This window comes from Pantherophis guttatus, chromosome 2, assembly GCF_059756535.1.
Source record: "Pantherophis guttatus breed Tessera chromosome 2, ASM5975653v1, whole genome shotgun sequence".
Classification (NCBI taxonomy): domain Eukaryota; kingdom Metazoa; phylum Chordata; class Lepidosauria; order Squamata; family Colubridae; genus Pantherophis; species Pantherophis guttatus.
This window is the reverse complement of record NC_142064.1, coordinates 208265456-208289963: the sequence shown is the minus strand read 5'-3', so window position 1 is coordinate 208289963 and position 24508 is coordinate 208265456. Positions and strand designations below refer to the sequence as shown.

At 38.8% G+C, this 24508-nt stretch overlaps 2 protein-coding genes across 2 annotated transcripts in view; both read right to left on the bottom strand.

The window, feature by feature from the left end:
* Nucleotides 1-703: 703 nt before the first annotated feature.
* LOC117679087 (2'-5'-oligoadenylate synthase 1A-like) lies at nt 704-15836 on the bottom strand. The gene is made up of 6 exons (XM_034440732.3): nt 15477-15836; nt 9499-9778; nt 8225-8409; nt 6852-7081; nt 6136-6286; nt 704-2216 (listed from the first exon to the last, which is right to left on the bottom strand). Exons 1-6 carry the CDS (start codon nt 15666-15668, stop codon nt 1953-1955), a joined length of 1302 nt encoding a protein of 433 aa, XP_034296623.2. The 5' UTR covers nt 15669-15836; the 3' UTR covers nt 704-1952.
* A 3954-nt stretch (nt 15837-19790) lies between these two features.
* SEMA3B (semaphorin 3B) overlaps nt 19791-24508 on the bottom strand; it is a 47382-nt gene continuing 42664 nt past the window's right edge. The window contains exon 18 of the mRNA XM_034440744.2: nt 19791-22301. Within this exon, the coding sequence (XP_034296635.2) occupies nt 21837-22301 (465 nt within the window). The 3' untranslated portion in view covers nt 19791-21836. The remainder of the gene's footprint in view (nt 22302-24508) is intronic.

The window sequence follows — 24508 nt, the reverse complement described above, 5'->3', positions numbered from 1 at the left end:
GAAGTCACAGCTATTTTCCCCAAATTAATTATTTTATTATAGAATATAAATAATATATAAAACACAAAAATTAGCTTGTTTAGATAATAGAAACAGGAAGCTGTAATCATTGACTAAGACAAGGTTTTCATAATAGAAAATTTATATCAATATTAAATATATTTAAACTATATACGAGCATAGTTGTTTAAATTGTAAATCTAAATATACTATTAATAATTAGTTCTAAAATGCACTGAATTATTTTATATGAAATATGTTTTTAATCTTTAAATTAAATACCAAATCTCCACTGAATTACTAAAGTTATCTGAATATAAAGAGAAAAAAAGAGAAAGGAACTGCTTCAGAAAAGTAGATATTTAATTTTCTGAGTTTATATGCAAAAAAATTTTCCTGCTTTATTTGCGTGTTCAATTTAAATAACTACATTCTTCTAATTAACATTTATTTTGTTCTGCAATTCTTCCATTTCTAATAAACATAGGTGCTATTTATTTATTTTGCAATTGTTTGATCTGTTGTCTTTCTTGTTACTTCTGGGTTACTTTTATGCTTTTGTTCCAATTCTCTTATTTTAGCATCTAATTGTTTTTTGTTGTATTTTTCTTTTTTGACGTAGTTTATATACTTTATTTGTTTCTCAAATGATAGAATGAGAGTTTTCTGGTGTCCTATGCATTTTAAAGAAGTTTGATTTCTCTTTTTGTAGGTTAGTATCATTCATCTTCTACCTGAAAAGTATTTTTTCTTCAGCACTCCATGTTATTAAAACTTGATTATGATCTGTATAAGTCATTGAAATAATATATACTTCTTTAATGCATGATATTAAGGTCTTAGAAATACATATCTATTCTTGAATATAATTGCTGAGAAAAAGATGTAATCTCTTTTTGCTGGATTATGTAATTTCCATATAAGTGTCCATGCCAGTTCATCCATATATTGAAATAGCATTTTTGGAAGCTTTCCACCTTTTCCCTTCTTGTATCAATTTGTCTAAGCTCAAATCTAAAACTCCATTCATATCTCCCAAGACAAATATTTTGCCTTCTTCCAATCCTTACACAGCTTCTCCAGGATTTTATCTCAATCTCATGGCCCATAATTTCCACAAGATGGTTGGGCAGTTACTTCTAACTCTGTGTGCAATTCTAGGTGTATGTAGAGATATATATAGTCCTTGTTTAACAGCTGTCTCATACAGTGACCAAGGTTAGAATAGTGATGAAAAAGTAACCTTGCAACCAATCTTCACATTTAAGACCTTTACATGCTGGAAAGGAATGGAAAGCTAAAGTAAGTCATAAGCACTCTCACAGTCACTTAGGAACCCTTTCACTTAACAACCAAATTGCTGGTCTCAACTGTGGTCATTAAACAAGGATTACCTGTAATTTTAACTGCCTGTGAATTACCTGACTACATCAATTAACCCTTTTTCTTAAGAGTTGTTGTGATGCATTTAACTCCCTAATTCAGGGGTGTCAAACTTGCGGCCTCACTTTGTCGTCACGTGACATATTGCGACTTTTCCACCTTCGCTAAACCAGGGATGGGTGTGGCCAGCATGTGATGCATCTGGCCCATGGGCTGCGAGTTTGACGCCCCTGCCCTAATTGATCTGGTTAATCTTGTCATGGATACAGTGCCAAGATCTTAAAACAGCCTTCTATAGTCTGGTGCCTTCTAATGTATTGGGTCTCCTATATCTAAAAATTTCTGGCCACACTGGGAAATCATATGACTTAAAATATGAAAAATAGTATGATAATTTCATTGCAGTTTAAGGAGGAGAAAAACCAACACTCGGTATATAGGAACAGCTCATAAGTATGTGCCCAGAGCATTAAGCATTCTTAAAAGGCAAAGCCAATTTTGAAGAGGATGGAATATTTAGATCAGATTGGGGTTCACTGTGTAGCTTGTGGTTCTGACATTGAGGTCTTTTACGATACAGTACATCTCAGCGTTTGAGATGTACTATAATGTAGCTGCAAGGTAGTAGGAAAGAATATTCCATAATCTGCCAATCTTTTATCATCCTGCAGGGCTGTATTTGCTTGCCCAGTTTCCTCCAAATATAGCTCGCAGATATACCCTTCTTTCCCAAACTGCTCCTTGATACACTTGATAGGTGCAAAAGGGTTGCATGATAGAAATGCAGGTGCTCCTGTATCTTGTTTCACTGTCAACTTAATGTGTCGGGTTGGCTAAAAGAAAAAGGTGAAACAATTGACCAAAACATTAAACATCATTTATGAACACATTTATGTTCTACCAGTAACATATAATCAATCAATAATGTATAATATCTATATATTATAGATAAAACTCTCAGTGTTTCTTTGTTGGTAACCTTCAATTAACAATCATAGCATAATGATTTTTCAACCACCGCACCTAAAATCCACAGAATGCGTATGAAACCCACGACCTATTACTCCCACGGAATTGAAAGTTCCCAGATCTTCAAATCAGTTGTATTGGCAAAGTTCTGGATGCTGCAGCTCCACCACAGTCAGCCGTGGTCACACATTCATGATTCCCAATGGGGAATCTGGCAGGAGGTTGGAAATTGCTCCCGCTGCCACTGCTGCTTTGACTACTTGTGGTCATTCTGTTTATCTCTCCTGGTAGGTAAAATTTGATTTACTATTATTATTCTTATATCACACTGCACTACCTTTCTCTCAAAGGATGGCCCAACAGGTCATAAGTTGTCTAGTATTAGGTACAACTGTCAATTCTGAGCTTCCCTTAGGCATGGAAGCTGGCTGAGGACTTTGGGCCAGTCACTTTTTCAGCACAACCCACTTTGCAGGATGGCAGGCGTATTAGGTATGTTTGCCTCCCTCCTTGAGTTATACATTATTAAAAAGGTGGGATAAAATAATAATCATATATTATTATATAAAATAGTAATGATTCCTCCATGAAAGCAGGAACGGATGGGATCATAAAATAGACAAATTAGTAGAAAATAAAGAAGCTAAAGTGCGCTGGGACTTTAGAATTCAAACAAACAGGCACCTGCCACATAACAACCCAGACTTAACTATTGTTGGTAAAACAAAAAAAATCTGGATAGTGTACATTGCAGTAAGAAGAGCAGCAGAAGAGAAGAGAAAGAACTGGAGAAAATCACAAAAATGACTTGTAAATAGAAATAAAACAACTGTGGCAAAAGAAATCTAAAATAGTACTAATAGTAGGTGCAATCCCAAAACATATGGGGGCATCACTTAAACTCCATTGGCATTGACAAAATCACCATCAGTCAATTGCAAAAGGCAGCTTGATTTGGAACAGCTTACATCCTGCGATGGTAACTTTAACACTATCAAATAACATCTGCTGACCCCAGGTCCCTGCGAAGGACTCAATTGAACAGGTAGATTAAAGTGCCACATCCAGTCTACATCTCTGGTTGATTGTACAACCAACCATAATGTGTGTTATTGATACATAGTAAAGAAACATTCTACAAGTTTATCCTAAAGTAATAATATACAAACCATAAGATTGTCCTACCCATTTTTGCTGCCTGAAAAGGTTAGGATGCCTTCTCCTATTCCAAATGCAGTTTAGGTCTTTACCTAGATTTGTCCACCCCAAAACACTGAACTTCTTATAATCTTGCAAATGTATGTATGTAGGTATGTATGCAGGGGTGAAATGCTCCCGGTTTGGACTGGATCGCCCGATCCGGTAGTGATGGCGGCGGGTGGTTCGGAGAACCGGTAGCAAAAATCCCTGCCCCCCCACCATGCCCAGCTGAGCCGCACGATCATCAGAGGCTTTTTCTTTTAACTTTTAAAAGCATTTTTTCTACAACCTCTTCTGCCGAAAAAATGCTTTTAAAAGTTAAAAAAAAAGCCTCTGATGATCGCGCGGCTCAGCTGGGATCGTCAGAGGCTTTTCAAAGCATTTTTTTCTGCAACCTCTTGGCCAAAGAGGTGGTTAAAAAAAATCCTTTGAAAAGTCTCTGACGATCCCAGCTGAGTTGCCTGATCGGCAGAGGCTTTTCAGAGCATTAGAAAAAAAGTTGGCCACACCCACCCAGTCACATTACTCCCACCACCAAGCCACGCCCACAGAACCGGTAGTAACAAATTTTACATTTCACCCTGTATATATGTATGTATGTATATATGGGATCATTGCACCGGTGTATAACTCACTTCTGTTTCGTGCTATGTAATAACAACTTCACTGAGATGCAAAGTTTATGAGATTTATATAGGGCTGGCTCTGTTCAATGAGGTATTCATATCACTGGCTCAGTTCCTCTTAACAGAATTGACTGAAATGGAGTGGGGAATTACTTTTTTACAATGGCATGCTGTAAATTGGATGGCTTCATTCATAAAATAAATAAATCCTGATCCGCACATGAAATGGAAATGGAAGTGAATCTTCCATGGGAACAACTTTGCCCCTGTGACTCCCAAATCATGAAGGATGTTCAGCATATCCTGTTGTATTGCAATTTCTATTTGAACCTGTATGATGTATTCATTTGGCCCCTCATAAAGGAATTCCCAGGGAGAGACAACCAACATGTCATTTCCTATCTTTTAGGAGACCTTAAGACCCACTACTATCGATAATGTAGCCAAATTTTGCCTCACTGCTTCAAGAGCGAGGCAACAAATATTGTACAATAAAACTGCAATCCTTAGGTACCTTTAAAATCTTTCCTCTGCTTTCCCCTTCCTTTCCTCCCTCTAATACTTTTAACTTCTTTAAATTGCCATTTGTAATGTATATTTAATGTATACATATAGACCAGTGTTTCTCAACCTTTGTCAACATTAAGAAGTCTGGACTTCAAGTCCCAGAATTCCTAGGGAGTTGAAGTCCAGACATCTTAAAGGTACTAAGGTTGAGAAACCCAGGTAGTTAGTGACTTTACCTGAAAATAGGACTCATCTTGCCAATGTACAAGCGAAACTTAATGTGATAAAAAAAAAAAGTGGTTACCGTATTTTTCAGAGTATAAGACGCACCAGAGTGTAAGATGCACCTACCTTTTTTGGTGAGGAAAAGAAGAAAAAGAAATCTCCCTCTGCCTCTGAGCAACTTTGCCTCCTTGCAGCAAACAGCCTGCTTTACTTTCATTTTCGTTTTCAGCATACTTGATTAGCACAAGGAAAAAAAAATCTGCTCCAGCAATTTACCTCTTTGCAGCAAGCAGCATAGCCCTGCGCAAAACAGCTGAGAGCAAATCAGCTGAGAGTCAGAAGGTGATCCAATCAAATTGTGCTAATTAGGTTGTGCTGAAGCTGAAAGGATCTCCTTTTTCTTGCTGTTTGCTTGCAAGGAGGTAACTGCTGCGAGGCAGAGGCCAAAGGGTGGGGGCCAGTGGGTGGGCAGGGCTACATTCGGTGTATAAGACGCACCTAAATTTTCACTCCCTTTTAGGGGGGGGTTAAGGTGCGTCTTATACTCCGAAAAATGCAGTATCTATGTTGCTGACAATGAATTCTCAGCAGCCTATTTTGAAACATGCTGCATTTTGTTTCTTTTTTTTACACAAGGAAAAGTAACTCCAGAATGGATTATTTACCTGATTTTTCTATGATCATTTGCCATTTCCCCCTCAAAGACTGAACAGAACACTAATTAAACTTTGCTTTGAAGTTGCAGATACTTGTCAAATCCATAGCTTTGCTTCATACCTGATTCCCCACCTGGAAGCAAGCAAGAATAACCCTGAAGTGCTTCTCTTGGACCTTGACTGATGAGAAAGCTGCTTAAGGAAACTACTGTTTAGGCTGGATTTGTCCAAGGCTCTCAGTCTCAGCCATTATGGCCTAGCAAGATTGGGTCTCCAAACTTGGCAACTTTAAGGCTTGTGGACTTCAGCTCCCAGGATTCAACAAACCACAGTTAAACGCAGAACTCTAATATGATGTAGTTATCCAGTTTAAAACTATGTTCAGTGGTTCAACTAGAGAAAGCCAATAAGAAACCCATTTCCCTTTAAATAAATTGAATCCTGTAAGATTTCAGAATCTTTGCATAATGCACCTGTAAACATTATACAGACCTGAAATATCCCAAGACTTAGAAGTTATGTTTTTTTAAAAATTGCCTGTTAGAAAGAAAATGACATATGCACACTACCTGCACATTCCAAGGTTTGATAGGTTGCTCATCCTTCATGCAACAAGGCTGTCTCAGGCAATCAAAAGCTTTCTGGGCCAATAGATCCCAAGCTCCCGTTTTGGCTTTGGCAACATTTGCTGTCGGATCTGCTGGATCGATAATCACAGGACTGCAATACAAACGCATACTTTTAAAAAAAAAAATTACAAAGTGTAACACTCACAATAGAAATGAAAAACTAATTATTACAAGAACTCAAAAAATAGGTTACTGCAGAGCAAGTGTGTGCCAGGTAGATTCCACTTTTCAATATGTTGTTTTAATGTGTTTTTCTTCTTTATTGTACATAGTAACTACAGGGCAACTTAAATGTGGCATTGAGAATATAAGTGATTTTAATGTTTGCCTTTTGTTTACTGAATATCAGCAATAGAGTTCTACGTCAAAAATTATATAGTCTCTAGCGGTAGGAAGAGAAGAAATTTCACTCTTCTGTGTCTTTCATTCACGCCTACTTTGAGATAGCGGGAAAGCAGTTCTCTCCAAGTAATAAGTATATTTTTCTTGCCCCAAAATATTCAAGCGAAATGGAAGATTGCCAGAACATGTAAGCTAAATTTGTGCAATTAAGATTTAACAGGTAATTCAAGAGAAATACAGTCTGATTATCACTGTACCCAACTGAATGAAAGCTTATATAAGAAAAGACAACAAGAAAGAAGTAGTATCCTTACCGTGACTCCATCAATTTTCTTTTCACATGGAGCCCCACTTTGGAATTATCAAGAGGGTAGTATTTAGTCCAATAGAGGCAGAGATCCTGGTACTGAGTGATTAGTTTCATCACTGTGCAAAATCCTTCTTCTGTCTTGAATTGCTCTCCTCCGTTTGCTTCTTCCCAAGCATAAATTGTAAGCAATTCCAGGGCAAATTTGGGGGGAAATTTGGAGTCTGTGCTGGATTGCTGGAAAAAAATATTATCATGAGGCCATTTTCTTTCTGAATGGGTAGAGTATTTTTTTTTTTAAAGTCATTGCATTAAGCCCATTGGAGACTTACTACATTCAGTTATCTTGTCCTGAGCTTTGGCAAAAAACAGTGTTGCTGCTGGTTGTTTGACACTAAATTTCAATAAACTTGGGAGAACTCTGTTCCCTGCACAAAGATCTTAAGACCTCACATACTCCACAAATTGCACTCTTGTTTTAGCTGCTGCTTTTCCATCAGCCAATTTTAGTAGATGGATTATTTCTTTCTGCACCAACTTTTCCCCACTGGATGCTTTCCAAGGTCTCTTCCTAAAAAAAGAATTGAATCTGAATCTAACTGGTCCTATCCCAATATTTTGAATACTACAGCAAGTTGGCCCATTCTGGCTCTAGCCAATAGAATCCAAAGTCAGATGTATTGGCTTTATATCTATCCCTATGGATATTTTCCCAGGACATCCAGACCCAAAGGAAAACTAGTATTGATATAGGGAATAGGAGAAACTAGTATTGATTCTTGACTTCTCTTTGGGGGGGGGAAACAAATGGAGGACCACAATAAGACCTGGTCCTTACCATTATTGTGGGGTTAAGCCTTAATTGATGGCAGGCCAGAAAACTTTGGCAAAGGGATACAATGTCAGAGAAATGACTGGACAACCAGACAACACTCTTGTTTGAACAGAAGTTGACCAATGTCAAGTCCAGTTTTGTAGGTGTGATCTAGGAAGCAAAGGTTATGGGTACTTCAGTATAGAAGAGGGAGTGTCAATGCAAGCACTAGAAATATGGAATCTTGAAACTGCAATTGGAACCCATTTGTGTTCATTAAGGTGAAGATTCTTTAAATGTTTTGAGTCTCCCCAGATTTTTTTTGTAGCCAGTTGTTTATGAAATATGTAACAAATCTATCAAAATTTATTTATCTATCAAATTCATATAGAGATCTACTTCACACAAGGTTACTCTGGGGGATGAAAAATAAAACCTACCATCAAAATGTATTATTAAAAAATCACTTAAAACTATTAAGTAATTTAACATATAAAAGAACATTGGTTAGTTGTTTCCTCCTGTTACTTTTCCAGCCTCCCCAACCCCACCTCATAACAGCTCACCTTCTTGATTTCTTTGTACCAGTGCTTGACCAGCCGTAGCAGATCCTTGAGCTTTGTTGGACAACGTTTCACAAAATTCCTCTGCAGCTCTGTGAACGAAGTATTGAACTCCCCTGGCAGGCCGTTGGCTTCAATTAGTTCGATATAGACCTTCAGAGGTGGGATATATGTAAAGGTTATCTGACCTAGGATGGGAGAGGAACCAAAACAAATCATCACAAGATTTTTGTGTAATATCATGCTCTGTTATCCTATTGTGAATTTTTAAGGGCATCAATAACTGTTATGTCCATTGCCATCTCTTCACTCTGGATCGGGGTCTCCAACCTTGGCAACTTTAAGCCTGATGGACTTCAACTCCCAGAATTCCCAAGCCATCTTTGCTGGCTGGGGAGTTCTGGATGACTCCACCCACAGTGAGATTTGCAAGACTGATTTCAACCCTTCAAAAAAGGCCAGCTTACAAAACAGATTCCACATGGAAACCAACATTACACTTAATTGAGATAGGCTATCATAACAAAATCTTGCAAGCCTGAGGCTTCCCATGCCTCTCTCTCTTATACCCTAGGGATCCAGAGTGGCTTCTTAATATTGTCTCTCTTTCAAGAACTTAAGGAATCCTTCTGTTTTTGTTTTTGTTTTGTTATAAATTTTTGTTTATATAATATTTTCTGAATATTCAAGGTGGTCTCCCTGCTTTCTACACTATTAGAATAAGATGTTCTATTAGAATTGTTCAGTGGAATGCTAGCAAAGTGGGCCTCTGTCTTGGGAGGGGGGGAGAGGTATTTCATAATGTGTGGACTGCTACCAAGAAGGCATGAAGGCACCAAGAAGCATCCAAGAAGTACCCTATATATTTCACCTAGTTAGGGCAAGTTGATTCTACCTGGGACAGATGATCCAGCAGGGAACATAAGGGCAAAAACACGTACAGCTTTAAAAGCAGGATCTTGAATTAGGCTTGGAAGCATATTGGTCACCGAGGGAGTCATCTCAGCATATCTCAAACACTGCAAAACCTATTTCCCATTATTAGTAATAAATTCACTACATTTTGAATCAGTTAAAAATTTGAGTTTCCTAGGACAGTCCCATGTAAACACCATTGTTGTGGTCTGACTATAGACAGTAATAAATCTCCACTGCAAGGACCTGCTGATGAATGCAGAATATAAGGACCCATGATTGGTTCTCTATAGTCATGGTGAAGGTTCCTATGCTCACCCTATATCAGAATTAATAAGGAAGTGTGTGACTAGATTCCTCACCTAAAGCATCATATGCTGGGAGGATGTCCACTTCTACAACCTCTGTCTTCTTTTTTGCCTGGAAGTGGAGTTGGAGTGAACGTGTTCCCTTCTTCAGTGGGAAGATGTCAACTTTGAAAGCAATCGTCTGGATACACCTCTTCAAATTCTTTTCAATGTCGTTGATCACTTCTTCACGCTTCTCTACTTGATCCTGGAAGCTGGAGAAGCAGCTGAGGAAGATAACCAGATCAACATCGGAACTCGTATCCAGAGTTGTTCCTTTTCCTATAGAGCCAGCCTATATATATATATATATATATTTTAAAAAAAGCAAATGTTCACTCTCTCACCATTTGGTCACTTAAAACAGCAAATATCTCACAAACTCTAAGACAAAGGAGAAACACCTGCACCTAATTGTACAGAATAAACAAGTTTTGCACTTTCTCTTCCTCTTGCGATAATTAGGTCCTTCACACCAGATAAAAATGACTGGATCATTTGACTGGATCAATCCATAGTTTGGCCAACACCTATCATTAGAATATGGTTAATGTCGAGTTTCAGGGTCACTGCATATAATGTAACACCATGAGCAGGCTCTTTCACATTCTTTACAGCAAATCGTGTTCTTGTTCCCATCCATCTCTCCCTCTGAACCAGCATTCAAGTCAATTCCTTTTTTTTTGTAAAAAGTTTTTTATTTTGTAAACAAACATACAATATATAATCAATCATTCAGTGTATCATCTGAATAAATCTTTTTTTTTCATATCTTGATATTATCATTTCATTTATTGTAACATTTCCCCCACATTTACTTTTCTATTAATACATTTATCTATCTTTTCATTTTATCAAAAATTTTTCAACAATTTTATCCCAACCCAACCTTCGACCCCCCTCCCCATCCCCCACCCCCAACTTCCCAGAGCAAAAACAGGGTATAACATTTAACAAACATACGCTAAAATATACTAACTTACTGTAAGGTTCAAAACTCCCTCACACACTTTAACTCCCCTTTTACAAATTATTCATCAACCTCCCTTTTATAAATTCTTAAAATCAATTGGGTTAAATTTTTCTTCCTGAATATAGAAACCTTTTTCTTGGTGCATAATCCAGTAACTTTAAGAATGTTACAAACATTAACAAGCACTGATAAGTTTCATTTTCACGCCCTCAAACACCATTCTTTTTCAATATTGCTCCCTAATAAAATAAATTAAACATTTATCCTCTTTAATCCTTCATAAACCAATTGCCAATTTCTAACTATTCAACATTACTCCCTTGTAAAATTCTAAATTAAACATTTTAAAACTTTAAACATTTTGTCACATATACCTTTTAAAATACTAAAATCTTGTTAAACATTTTAAAAATCTCTTAATACATCAATAAGCTATTCTTAGTTCATTTCTCAAAATATAAATTTTCAAACCTTCAGGAAGCTATCCATTAAATTTTTAATAAATCATTTTAATACCTCAATAACTTTTTAAAAGCTGTCCATTTTTAGTTAAGCATTTTACTTCAATAAAACCTTCTTCAAAATATAACCCTCAAAAGGCTATCCCCTAAATTATATCCAAAACTAAATATAATAAAACACTTCCCTTATATCATTGTCTTAAGATAAACTTAAAAAATACTAATTTAATTAAACTTTTCATCTTATTACTAAGATCCTCCCCAAAAGAAGTTAATCTTCAATTCTTCCTTTCTTCCTCCTGCTTTTATTTTCGAGAATTAAACATTTTAAAATCTCTTAATACATCAATAAAACATTCTTCAAAATATAAGTTTCAAAACTTTTTAAAAGACTATCCATTAAATTTTAAGTTAACTGTTTTAATACTTCAATAAGTTTTAAAAAGCTACCCAATTTTATTTAAGCCTTTTTACTTCAATAAAACAATAAACTTTTCAGATTTATTACTAAGATCCTCCTCAAAAAAGATTAATCTTCCATTCTTCCTTTCTTTCTATATTTTTTCCAGTCCTTCTTCTTCAATAATACTTTCTTCTTCAGCATTGCTCCTCCCCCTGCTTTTATTTTCGAGAATTTTTGAATTTTGATTTGAGGTTGATGTATCTTTGAAACTCGTTCTCTTCTTAGAATTATTTCCTCTAATTTGAAACCCCCATATCGACTCTTCCTGCTTGTATAATCAACCAGTTCATTCCTCTGTCTGTAAGACCAAAAATTGTCACGATAAAATTTATCAGTTTGCAGTAAAGAGTCTACTTGTTACTTTTCAATTAGTTGCGTGGAAGCCTCTGCCAAGGCCTCTGTTTCCACTGTGCCAACCTCCATCTCAATCCTGACAGCTTCTTTTTTATCCTCCAAAGTCACATTAGGCTGGTTAATTTCTTCATCTTTCCCAGCCAGCAAATCACTGTTATTCTCCAAATTATATTTTTGAAAAGTTCTATCAATTGATTCCAAGAGAGCAGAAGTAAAAAAGTTTAAAAGTTCTTGAAAATCCTTTACAGTCACAGCTTGTGAATTTGCTGACTCACCAGGCAGTGATCCTCCAGCCCTAATGTCAGCCATATTTCAATCTTCACTTTATATTTATTCAGCTATCAGGTCAATAAGTCCAATTAGAAATGTAAATTAGTTAAATTCAATACCATAGCCTTTTCCATTCCGCTTCCACTTTAAATCTTTTCTAAATGTGTAATCCAGTAGCTTTAACAATGTTGCAAGCGTTAACAAGCATTTTCACTAGTAAGTTTTGTTTTCACGCCCTCAGGCGCCATTTTTCCCCTTTTAAAATGGAGTTAAAGATCAGTACTTGCATTTTTTATTCTCCTGATTTGCTCTGCCAGCATCCAAAGTCCAAATTTCTTGTAATCCTTTAAATTGCATTGCTGGTGTGGTCGCGACGCCTCGGTCTGCATAAAGCAGACTTGTCCTGGATCCGGAGCAGATGAAGGGCTTTCAGGGAGCTCTCACCCTGCAAACCCCAGGCTTAAAAAAAGAAAACCTGGGGGTCTAGGGGAGCTCTCCCAGACCCTTCTGCTCTTCTCTCCCCCTTTTTCCCAGGGGGAGAGTTTCGAGCCGCTAGACAGCTGATTTTTGCTGTTCTAGTGGCTCTAACGGAGTCCTGGGACTGGCGCTCACAAAGGAGTGTCTTTTGATGCCGCGGAGCCACCGGAAGTCTACCATTCAAGTCAATTCCTGATGGTCTATCAAGGACATGGCCGATTCAACCGGAAGCGTCACGGCGAGATAGTCAGGGAATTAGTGGGCTCCAATGAGCTCTGCGAAAACCTGGATTGACGAACTGCTGCCGAGGGGTCTTCAGACTGAAACTGTCCTGTAGGGATGGGGAAGAAGGAGAGGCACCTCAAAAGACCAAGAGGAACAGGCAAGTCCCTCGAAGGTCAGAGGAAATTCTCTCTGATTCAGCAGTGGGGGCAGCAGCCATTGCAGCTGTCAAGAAGTTGGGGCAACCGGGCTAAGTTTTGAGCAGGAGCAGTGACTGGAACAGAGTTTTTGAAGCAGGGTGAGTGACAGCCAACCCACAGGTTGAAAAAACCCTTTTAAACCTGAAAAAACCCCAGTGTAAAAATAGCGGCTAATGGGCATGGGGGGAAGGAAAGAGGATGTATGAAGCGGAATTTAAAGGGACAAAAACCTGAAAAGAAAATTGACTTTTGAATAAAATTATTTGGAAAACTTAAAAAACTAGAAGAAGTAACCCCAAAATTGGCTAAAGGATTGGAAAGAAAATAAATAGATCCTTTTTTTGAATGTTAAGAAAAATAAAAGAGAATTGGACAATAAGCCCTGCAACAGAAGTGCTATATAACTAAACGATAAATAAAAGAAAAAAAGAGAGAGGGAAAAAGTATTGTTCAATTTGGACTGGGCTATAAAATTGATTTGGTATTTTCAAAGTTAAAAAGAAGAAAAGAAAAGCTAGTAAAAATTGTTAACGTGGATTGAAACAAAATGGATACTTTGTCAGACAACTAAGAAGAATTGTGGATTGTAGAGAGACATCTTCAGGAGAAAAAAGATCATTGCAATTTGGAACCTTTGTTTTGGAAAATTCTTAACTTTATTAGTGAAAACAGCCGTGAGAACTTTTGGGGAGGATTGCTCTGTCTGCAAGCGGCTTGACTTTGGAGGCAAAAAAAAGGAATACAATGAAACTTTTAAAACTGGAATAATATCAATCTAGAAAGAATGAAATGGCGCAGGAAATAAGAGAAATGATGGAAATGATGTACTTGTCATGGAAATAAGAGAAATAATTACAATGTTACATGGAGAATCGAAACTTGAAGACCCAAAAATTGAGATAGAGCATCCTCAAGCTGACAAAGAAATAAAGATGGAGAAGCAAGACACGGAAACTGAAAATAAAGAAGATAAAGACAATGAGATTAATTTTGAAAAATTAATTGAATATGTGGATAGTAACAATAAAAAGGAGGTTTTTAGAGATTACATTGGGATTAACAATGGAAAAAACAGAAAGAGTAGAAAGAGACAAAGAAGGAAAGAAGGGTGGAATAGAAAGAACATGTAAAATTTAAATGATTACACTGGGATTAACAGTGAAAAGATAAAAAAAGAGAGAGAAAGGGTGGAAAATAACAGGAAATGCAGGACAAAATAGAAGAGTCCAGGACTTTGAAATACAGAATGATTACACTGGGATAAACAGTGGGATAAACAGTGGGGAAATAAGAAAAGGAGAAAAGAGAAGGGAAACAATGGGAAATATAGGGCAAAATAGGAGTTCAAGATTTTAAAGCGCAAAAGAAAAAAGCGGAAAGAAAAAGGCAAAAATAAAAATGAAAAGGGAGAAAAAGAGAAAGAAATGAAAGAGAAATATGCTGTATATACTTAGAATTGAAATATGAATTGTAGTAAGAAATAATGAGAAATCATATGATTGTAAAAATGAAATGAATAATAATTGGAATATTTTTATTTGCATTTTTGAAATTTAGATAATGTTCCCTTTTTAGAAATATGAATAAGTTTAAACTGTAACAATTGAAATACCTTTAATGGTATATGGTGGTGACAGTAGAAATGACTAAGTTGTGGCTTTGAGCAATATATGGGGAAAGCTATATGATTAGAGGATAATAGCTAGAACATTTTAAAATTTAACTAGGGAAATTGTAATAATTGAAATATTTTTAATTGTATATTGTGGTGAAAGCAGAAATGATTAAGTTGTGGTTTGGAGGAACATACGGGGAAAACGGTTTGGTTTATTATTATCATGTAAACATAATTGATTTGTAAGAAGTTGGATTGCATGAAAATTATTTGGTTTATGATTAATATACAAAGAAAAAAGATAGTTATATAACTAACTGATTTATACTAAAATGTTGGATTGTATTATCAAAGGAAATTGATGTTATAAAATAAGTGGGTTTATTATTCCTATAAGAATTGAACAATTGTAACATTACATAATTAATTTATGGATGGATATAAAAATAAATGACAATGGGAAGGGGTATAACAGAATAGAAGGGAAAAATTGAATTTGGTTAAGATTAGAGATGAGAATGAAGGGTAATATTGGGTTTTTTTTAAAAAAAAGATAAGAATAAATATCATGGCAAAAAGGAAGATATAGAAATTGTAAATTTAGTTGAAATGACTAAACGCTGTTTAAATTTGTGAGTCGGCCAAATACTCTGTTCAGAGAAAATACATTGTATGTTTGTAGGTGTGTTTGTGTAAAAAATAAAAAATAAAACTTTTTATATATATAAAAAAGGACATGGCCACACTGGCATGAAGTCTGGCATTTATTTCCTAACTTCAGCACCCACATTTATTAAGGCAGGATATATATTCAGTATTTGAATTCGCAATCTGGAAAGAGGGTTTAGAACTTGGTACCCTTAACTAAGTTGGCACAATGGCCTAAAAGAGCCAGTGCTACTCTATCTGAGACATTATCTTACTAAGAGTTGGATTAGTTAGACCAAACAAAGCTCACCTTTATTGTCTTGATCACCCTGGCATCCTTGTACAGATCACACTTTTCTTTCAGGAAAGAACAAATTCTGTTGACGGCATCACAGACATTGTCTTGAAACTCCTTGCTGGGATGGAGGTTCGTACCAATATATCCATCAAGTCTTTTAGAGGGGGTGGAATACAGCTTCATTCTCTCTGCCTGGTACTCCATTTGTGCTACAGGGATGAGCCACCCGACTGTATTTATCTTATTGCCACTCTCTGATGTCACCACACAAGCTCTTAAGGTGGACTGGACTGTGCACAGTACAGTCAGTTTTCTCAGACATGTACTTTCAAATAACTTATATAAAAGCTGAATTGAAATACAAACAATAATTTCATCGTTCCCGTCACCCATCTCCTCCCACTTATGACTGTATGACTGTAACCTTGTTGCTGGTATCCTTACGATTTATATTGATAGTTTCCTGATTGCTTATTTGTACCCTATGAATATAATTTAATTTAATTTAATTTAATTTAATTAATTCAATTTATATGCCGCCCCTCTCCGAAGTCTCAGGGCGGCTCACCATACATTTTAAAAAATCATTATAAAAAAACATTTAAAAATTAAAAACATTAAAAACTCATTCACGCCATTCATGGCTGGATCTCGTCAGATCACAAGAGCGAGATCAACGGCCCCAGGCCTGCCGGAAAAGCCAGGTCTTCACCGCTTTTCAGAAGGCCAATAGGGTGGGAATGGTCCGGACTTCAGGAGGTAACTGGTTCCAGAGAGCTGGGGCAGCCACAGAGAAGGCCCTCCCCCGCGGGCCCACCAGCCGGCATTGTTTAGCTGACAGGACCCAGAGGAGACCAACTCTGTGGGATCTTACCGGTCACTGGGAGTTATGTGGCAGAAGGCAGTCTCGAAGATAACCTGGCCCTGAGCCATGTAGGGCTTTAAAGGTAATAACCAACACCTTGAATTGTGACCGGAGACCAATAGGGAGCCAGTGCAGCTCGCAGAGAATTGGTGTAATGTGGGTGTATCTAGGTGCACCCATGACAGCTTGCGCAGCTGCGTTCTGGACCAACTGTAGTCTCCGAACACTTTTCAAGGGTAGCCCCATGTAGAGGATTAAGTGTTGTACCTTATGATTCTTGATGAACGTATCTTTTCTTTTATGTACACTAAGAGCATATGCACCAAGACAAATTCCTTGTGTGTCCAAGCACACTTGGCCAATAAAAAATTCTATTCTATTCTATAATAATTTCAACATTGTGAAATTAATGTATGGAAAGCAGCAAGAGAATATTTTTTATCTGAATAAAACAAAAAAAAATATTTGTCTATGTTGGGAAAACCTCCACTCTTCATGGTAACTATTATCAAAAATACTGGAATCCTTTTAACATAACAAAAGGTGCAAAATAACTTTTTACTTACTGTTCTTGCTAATCCAAGTTCTCTAACTCTACGTATATACCAACTTTTTTGGGGGGTGGGTGGGTGAGTCCTAAAAGTATTTTCATGGACTACCTTAAAAGTCCGAGGTCGGAGACAATTTGAAGGCGTAGAGGTTTCGTTTTTCCACGCGCGAAACTAAAGTGCAGGAAACGAAAGTGGTGTCCAACGGGGGGATGAAAGGCCTGGAGTCCTCCAAGCGAGGATTGGTGTAACACTCCCAATAGGTGGAGTCTTCGGAGACACAACCTCTCCGTTTAGATCCCAGAATATCCAGTTCAAAGAAAGTTCAAGCAGCGGGCATGGAAGAGCGGCTGTCAGGTTTCCCAAACGCTTCCCGCATTCAGGTGCTAGGACTACCGCTCCCATCGTCCCCACCCAAGACAGAGAAAGGGCCAGTGGTCTCAAAAGAAAAACATATTGACGAGGAGTGCCAAGCAAACTAGTTAATGTCGCTGGGATTCTCAGGAACCAACCAACAACCCTATCGCGATTAGAGTCACTCCCTGTGTTAGAAACAGAAACTTAGAAAAGGCGCGGCAATTCCTAGCGGATTGCAGCGCCGCCCCCCCCCCCCACGTCCACCCCCGATTCAAGGAAAGGAACCAGGTTGCTCAGCCTGACCTCTGCAGTTGGATCGTCGCCAGGCGAACTTTGCCAGTTTAGAATCTGTTGGATCCACTGGTTCCCATTTGTGGCATGGTGTGCGATAACAAGGACGGCAGCCGTGCGCCCTTCCCTTCCCATCATTGGGTGTGTCTTGCATTTTATAAATTAGATGCCCCCGGATTACTTTTGGATTAAATAAAATCCTGAGATCCGTTCCGCAGCTAAGGCGTGGAGGAAATGAAAGTCTCGAGTCTCACCCCGGGCTAGAACGAGGAAACCCGCGAAGCCAACGGGTTGGGGGCGATTTTCAGTGCCTTGGAAATGTTCCGCTCCTTAGCAAATACCTAAGAGAACAGAGAACTGGCCGGGCGAGTTGGGCGGAGCGCCTCACAGGGCCTCTAGTGTAGCCCCCATGTAAGGCACCGATTGGCCTCGTATGTGTAGACTACGTACAAAACACAAGAGGCCGATCTCAGATATGATACCCGGAGACATTAGATATAATTTCTCTCGTCAGACGCTCCATTTCAATTCCTAGTGGTAGGAACAAGAATGAAATATATATGAAATAATTCTCATAAAACGAATTAAATTGTGGGAAAGTCTTAATTCTGAATACCTGGCTCCAGCACTGTCTTTGCCTACTTTTGAGATGTCGCTTGGACAAAACATATCATGCAATAAATGTGAGGCTGAAGTTGAACCCTGTGGGTGACGTCGCATTGAGGCTACACAAAAGAGTTTAACATTCCAAAACAATATGTAGGTCAAGACAACTCTTCCTCCTAAGGTAATTTTCCGGGCAAAACTGGTATGTATGTATGTATGTATGTATGTATGTATGTATGTATGTATGTATTTATTTATTTATTTATTTATTTATTATTGATTGATTGATTGATTGATTGATTCGATTTATATGCCGCTCTTCTCCAGAGACTCAGGGCAGCTTACAGTGCGTTAAGCAATAGCCTTCATACTTTTGTATATACCTGCTTAGTAGGGTTTTTGCCCCCCCCCCAAAGTGGTGTTCTTTTTTATACAAAGCCAGCTTATTGCCCCCACAATCCGGGTCCTCATTTTACCTACCTCGGAAGGATGGAAGGTTGAGTCAACCTTGAGCCTGGTGAGATTTGAACTTGCAGTAATTGCAGGCAGCTGGTGCTACTTAACAGCCTTTAGTCTGCTGCGCCACCAAGGCTCTTTCCTTCCTTCCATTTCTTTATAAAAGTTGACCGGATGGGTCACTGAACTTCTCTACCTGGGACAGACTTTGTCGGTACCGGAAAGATCTTATCACATGCATCTCTGTCTTGGATGGCGCCTCCTTTCTGGTCCAGTTGCCTGGTGAAGCCACCACATTCTGCCTGGTGCCAGGATCTGACCTCAGTATTTAGAGCTGGGTGGGTCCAAAGGCATTTCAAAATCCCTCTGAAATTACAGTCCTGGGGAAGGAGAAAATTTCCCAATAATATCTCAAGGACAGCAAGGGCAAGGGCAAGGGCATTGCTATGGGAAAAGCCTCCTGGGACATCTTTTCTTACAATTTAGTTGAAGTATAAAAAGTCCCCAGAGTTGCAGAACCTTGAAGAGATCATGGTTTTATGTGTGTGTGTGTGTATATATATATACAGGACATTCAAGAACAAGTTTTGGACACTTCAATTTTCTCTTTAAGAAGATGAAATAACAACTATTTTTTATAAAATTGAATGAGAACTGGTAGAATAAAATCAGCACTCACACGGCTTTATAAAATGGATAGTGGTTAATTTTTTTTCTGGAACACTATTCCAGAAACTCAAGTTTTTTTCCTCGTAAGGCCACAAGGACTGCAATAGTGTTGAAACATTTATTTTTCTTTTCTTCTGTCTCTTCATCCATCTTCACAACCACTTTAGTCATTAATGTGACTCTTCTAGGCTTAAAGTTCTTCAGAATCTGAGACTAGTATTTTTTTTTTAAAGATGATCCAGGAACCATAAGGACTAAGGAAGATATTTTCCCAAATCACTATGGTAAGAAAATGATATTTCTGATTTGTGTTTGACATTAGCTGTAAAGAACTGCAGCTCCAAAGTATTATTATTTAACGCGACTAACAATTCATGGAATCATTTCTATTTTCAAAATACATTTAAGTCCTATTTGCAGTTTGTGTCTCATCATTTAAAGCATTATTATAATGCTTTACTTCATTGCAAAACAACTTAATTAAAAAGAAAAAAGAAACTGTTAAGAAAGAAAAAAAAACCCAAAGCACAGCAATTTGTAGAATATCTGAGATTTGTTCCAACTTCCAAACATTTTATGTACAATATTTTTTCAGACTTCATAGGTGAGTGGAAATGCTTTGAGACACAGCAGCAGACGTCTCTCCAAAGGAATAAAAGGCGAAATAAATAATTATAAAAAGCCCTTCTTCTGTCTCTGGACTCATCAAAGCTTCAGATGGCTTGATCATCTCAAATTTTTCTCACTTATTCAGGGGCAGCTTTACCCAAGAATGTAAAACTGAGAAACTGGATTTAGAATTTGCATTACATTATTACAAGTCTACAAGGCCATTTTAATGCCTAGTTACTAGTTCTGTTATATCTCCAAACTGCCGCCCAGTCAAACATCATGTCACTCTCACTCACTCCCCACACCTTCTTTGGAATTATTCATTCCAGTCTCATTTAGATTAGATAGGGAGTCACAACCTTTGAAACTGCACACCAGAGAAACTGCTTATACCTCCCTCTCTTTTTCTCTCTCCTTCCTTCCCCCCACTGCAAAATTTATTGTCCATCCAATTCCAGTGCACTTGGAGTATTCCAGACTTGGTCCTCAGATCTCAGCCCAATCCATTTTGCTATTTCTTTCACATCAGTACCTGCACCTTAAAGTTTGCTTTTCTGCAGAATAACAAACAAAATAATGATCAGGGCTTTTTTTTTTTTTTTGAAAGGCAGATTATTCCATGTTTGCTGATAGGCTAAAAATGGCATGAACTGTCTGAGTGCCATACAAATTGCTCCAAAACAGGCTTGGAAATGAGCCAAGTGAGCTCTTGGTGGCATCAGATCCTCCCCCTCTCCCCCCAGAATTACACTTGAGCTTCGATGGCTAGTAGCTCCTATCCCCAACCAGATTGACATAGGAATCAAATGCTGGTGGAAAATAATCTGTCTAGCAGGAAGAGTGGGAGACATACTGTACAATTCACAAAAGGGCAGCTGGTTTTCTTCACATACCAAAATGATCATGGTCGATTGCTAATCAAGGTCCAATATCTGCATGCTTTCCAGAACAAGAGAGAGTCCCCCATAACAATGGCTCACAGCAAGGATCTCCTTTGGATTGCTCTTTCTCCAGAAAGGGTCTCAGGCTAGTGAAAAATCCTCTGGGGCCTTGACGCAGGTGGGGGAGGGGAAATTTCTGCTGCTTGGTTCTTCAGCTTTTGCATCACAACAACTTGAAACTCCTTCTCATACAAGTGTATGCCCAGAAAATCTCAGTCAGAAATGAACTCTAAGTCCTCTGGGCAAGAACAGCCCTGTTTGTTCCATCGGAGGCTAAATCTTGATAGCCACCTAGTAGTGGATTACATTCATCAGTCAACAGTCTGTTAATAAATACAATCAGTGGTTGCAAGTTGCTTTTTCTGGAGACAGAGCACACCGTGGCTACTTTAAACACAGTTATGCTTGGATAAGGAAGGGAGAGGAAAGAGAGCCAACATCCCCCTCCAGGGTTTAGACAGAATACATTGTGAGAGGCATCCAAGTCCTCTCCTTGTCTGGAGATGACAGAATATCAGTGGAAGCTCCAGAAACAAAGAGCACTAGAGATCCCTGCGTAACCGTTTGGTAGCCACTGGATCTTTGCAGAAAAGAACTGTATTTCCCAGTGCCTGTTTTTCTTCTCACTGGTCAAGGATGTTCAGGATGTGGCCTCTGGTGTATTTGGTCCTTGGAGGCTGCTACCCTCGTCTTTGGTTGTGAATTATGGACAAGTCAGGAGCGCAGAGCTTCCCCCATTTCCCCAGGTTCTGTTGCTCTCTGTCAAGAGTTTGAAGAGTAGCAGCTGTGCTACTAGGGCCTCAGGCTAGTGAAAAATCACACCAACATTACCAGTCCCCCTACAAACTACAGAAGAAGCAGCTATCGGGAGTATGGGGCTGGCGTGCAAGGGTGTTCTTTCCACCCAACCACAGAAGCCATAAAAGATCCTGCTCTTTCTGGCCTACCATCCCCATTCCCATACTCCCACCCTGCTTCCCTGGCCCTTCCCAGCACAGAGATTTGTATAAGTGCGTCTTATGCAAAGTCACCAGATGTCTGTGCTCCGAGGAGCCCTTTCTGCACGGGGCACTTCATGTGTTCTTCGGCTGCGGGCTTTCCGCTTTTCCTCCAGATGTTTCCATTTCTGACTTTTAGATTTGATGTTAAATAAAGGGGGCAACGGAGGGGGCTTTTTCTTGGGCTGGTGGCTCTTGCGGCTCCACAGTTGCTCACACACCTGGTCCACGGTGCTGAGATTGGGGTGATCCACCAATTGTAAGAAATCTTGGTACCAAAGTTTGCGGTGGAAAGGTTGCGTGGATTCTTCTTCCCAAGAGAGGGAGAGAGAGTCAGCCTGCTGTGCATAGATCACTTCAAGATGGAGGTGCAGCAGACCCTGGGTAAAGCCATGCTCTGTTGCATGGCAATAATAGAAACCAGCATCTTTGCGCTGCACACTGCGCAACAGGATTCCCCGGTCCATTTTGATGACCCGATCATCCAGCAATACCTGGAGGTGAACAAAACACAGACAAATGAAACTGGAATGAACGATCCAAAAAATCAGAGGAATTTTAAGTCTCACTGTGAAATTCTCTTATTACTGAAATCTGTACGAAAGATCCTTTAAGGACATTGGTGTGATTGGAGTGCCTGTCAGAGGCAGACAGGAAAGCATCTTCTCTAACGTTGCTTCAAAATCGTGGAATGGATTCTTTCTAAGAGCCTTGGTGGTGCAGTGGACTAAAGTGCTGTTAAAATAGCATTTAGCTGCCAGCTGCCTGCAATTACTGCGAGCTCAAATCTCACCAGGCTCAAGGTTGACTCAGCCTTTCATCCTTCCGAGGTATGTAAAATGAGGACCCGGATTGTGGGGGCAATAAGCTGACTTTGTATAAAAAAGAACACCGCTTGTGGGGGGGGGGGGGCAAAGCCCTACTAAGCAGGTATATACAAAAGTATGAAGGCTATTGCTTAACGCATTATAAGCCGCCTTGAGTCTCCAGAGAAGGGCGGCATATAAATCAAACCAATAAATAAATAAATAAATAAATAAATAAATAAACAAATAATTCAAGTCCCTCCACTCATTTTACTTCTAGAAAAGATGATGATGATAGGCCTCTTGATTTTTGGTGTTCCATTTTTAATGCCTTAAATGATGATTTCAGGGGACTTTATTATTGTATTGTTTAATTTTAGATTTGTTCTGGCTTGGTATTTTTTTTAATAGCAAAAAATTAATAGCAAAAACAGTATGTGTATTTAGAAACCTGAAGCCATATCAACAACTTAATCTGAAGTTGTTAGCCTTTTTTCACATTTATTAAAGTAAAAGTGGGATCATCACTAGCATTCAGATGCAATTCAAAGTTCTTCGCTGTCCCCTTTAAAACCCTAAATAGCCGAGGCCCTGGATATCTCTCAGTTGGTCTGCTTTGGGTTAATTCTATCAATCTAGTAAGACCAGGTGGAGAAGGCTTGCTGAGGATCCCCTCTCCCCCCATGGAAGGAATGCAGAGATCCAATAGCTGAGCATTCATGGCGATAGTCCTCTTTTTATGGAACAGCTTGGATATCCAGACCACTCCCTCCTTGTTATTTTCTTTAAAAAGACCTCTATAAAACATGACTGGCTAAGAAGGCTTTGAATATAAACTATACTACCCTGAAAGTGTGGTGTAGCAAATTGAGGTCCTTGTTTTTATTGGATTGTCCAGATTCGTCTGGTCCGCCAGTTGCGCCCCTATTTGGACCGAGATGCCCTATGCACAGTTACTCATGCTAGTTACCTCCCGCGTTGACTACTGTAATGCTCTCTACATGGGGCTGCCCTTGAGGACCACTTGGAGGCTTCAACTGGTACAGAATGCGGCCACGCGGTTTGTGATGGGAGAATCCCGATACTCCCATGTTACACCTCTCCTGTGTGACTTGCATTGGTTGCCGGTTGCCCTCCGGGTGAGATTCAAGGTGCTGGTGATGACCTATAAAGCCCTACATGGCTTAAGCCCAGGATATTTGGCGGACCATCTGCTGCCAGCAAGAGCTGCTCATCGCCCGATGCGTTCTCACAGGGAGGGCCTGCTCCGGGGGCTGTCAGCTAGACAGTGTCAGCTGGCGGCCCCCAGGGGTAGAGCTTTCTCTGTGGGCGCGCCCACCTTTTGGAATCAACTCCCCCTGGGGCTCCGGTTGGCTCCTGACCTTCGCACCTTCCGCCGTGAATTAAAAACATGGTTGTTCACATTGCCCAACCTGGACTGAGAGGGTTTTTAGATTTTGGGGGTTTTAATATAAATTATATACGTACATTTATGTATTTTATATTTTTAACTGGTTGTTTTATTGTTGTGAGCCACCCTGAGTCCTCGGAGATAGGGCGGCATATAAATTTTATTAAATAAATAAATAAATTTTTAATGGTTTCCCTCCTGTTTCTCTCTGTATGGTCTTGTTGTAAGCTAGTCGTTATGAATGGAGTGTCATACAAGTTGGGATACATGAATGAATGGCTGAATAAATAAAACACGCTATAACTTATACAGGTAGTCCTTGACTCACAACAGTTCATTTAATGGCGGTTCAGTTACAATGGCTCTGAAAAAAGTGATTTATGACCGTTTTTTACAGTTATGACCTTTACAGCATCCGCTTGATCATGTGATCAAAATTCAGATGCTTGGCAACTGGTTCATACATATAACCATTGCTGTGTCC

Coding starts and splice junctions, on each gene's coding strand:
- LOC117679087 (XM_034440732.3), bottom strand. CDS start 15,668: ATGGAGTACCAGGCAGAGAGAATGAAGCTGTATTCCACCCCCTCTAAA. Junction 9,779..15,476: donor GGGTGATCAAGACAATAAAG/GTGAGCTTTGTT, acceptor ATATATATATAG/GCTGGCTCTATAGGAAAAGG. Junction 7,082..8,224: donor GGTACAAAGAAATCAAGAAG/GTGAGCTGTTAT, acceptor ATTTTTTTCCAG/CAATCCAGCACAGACTCCAA.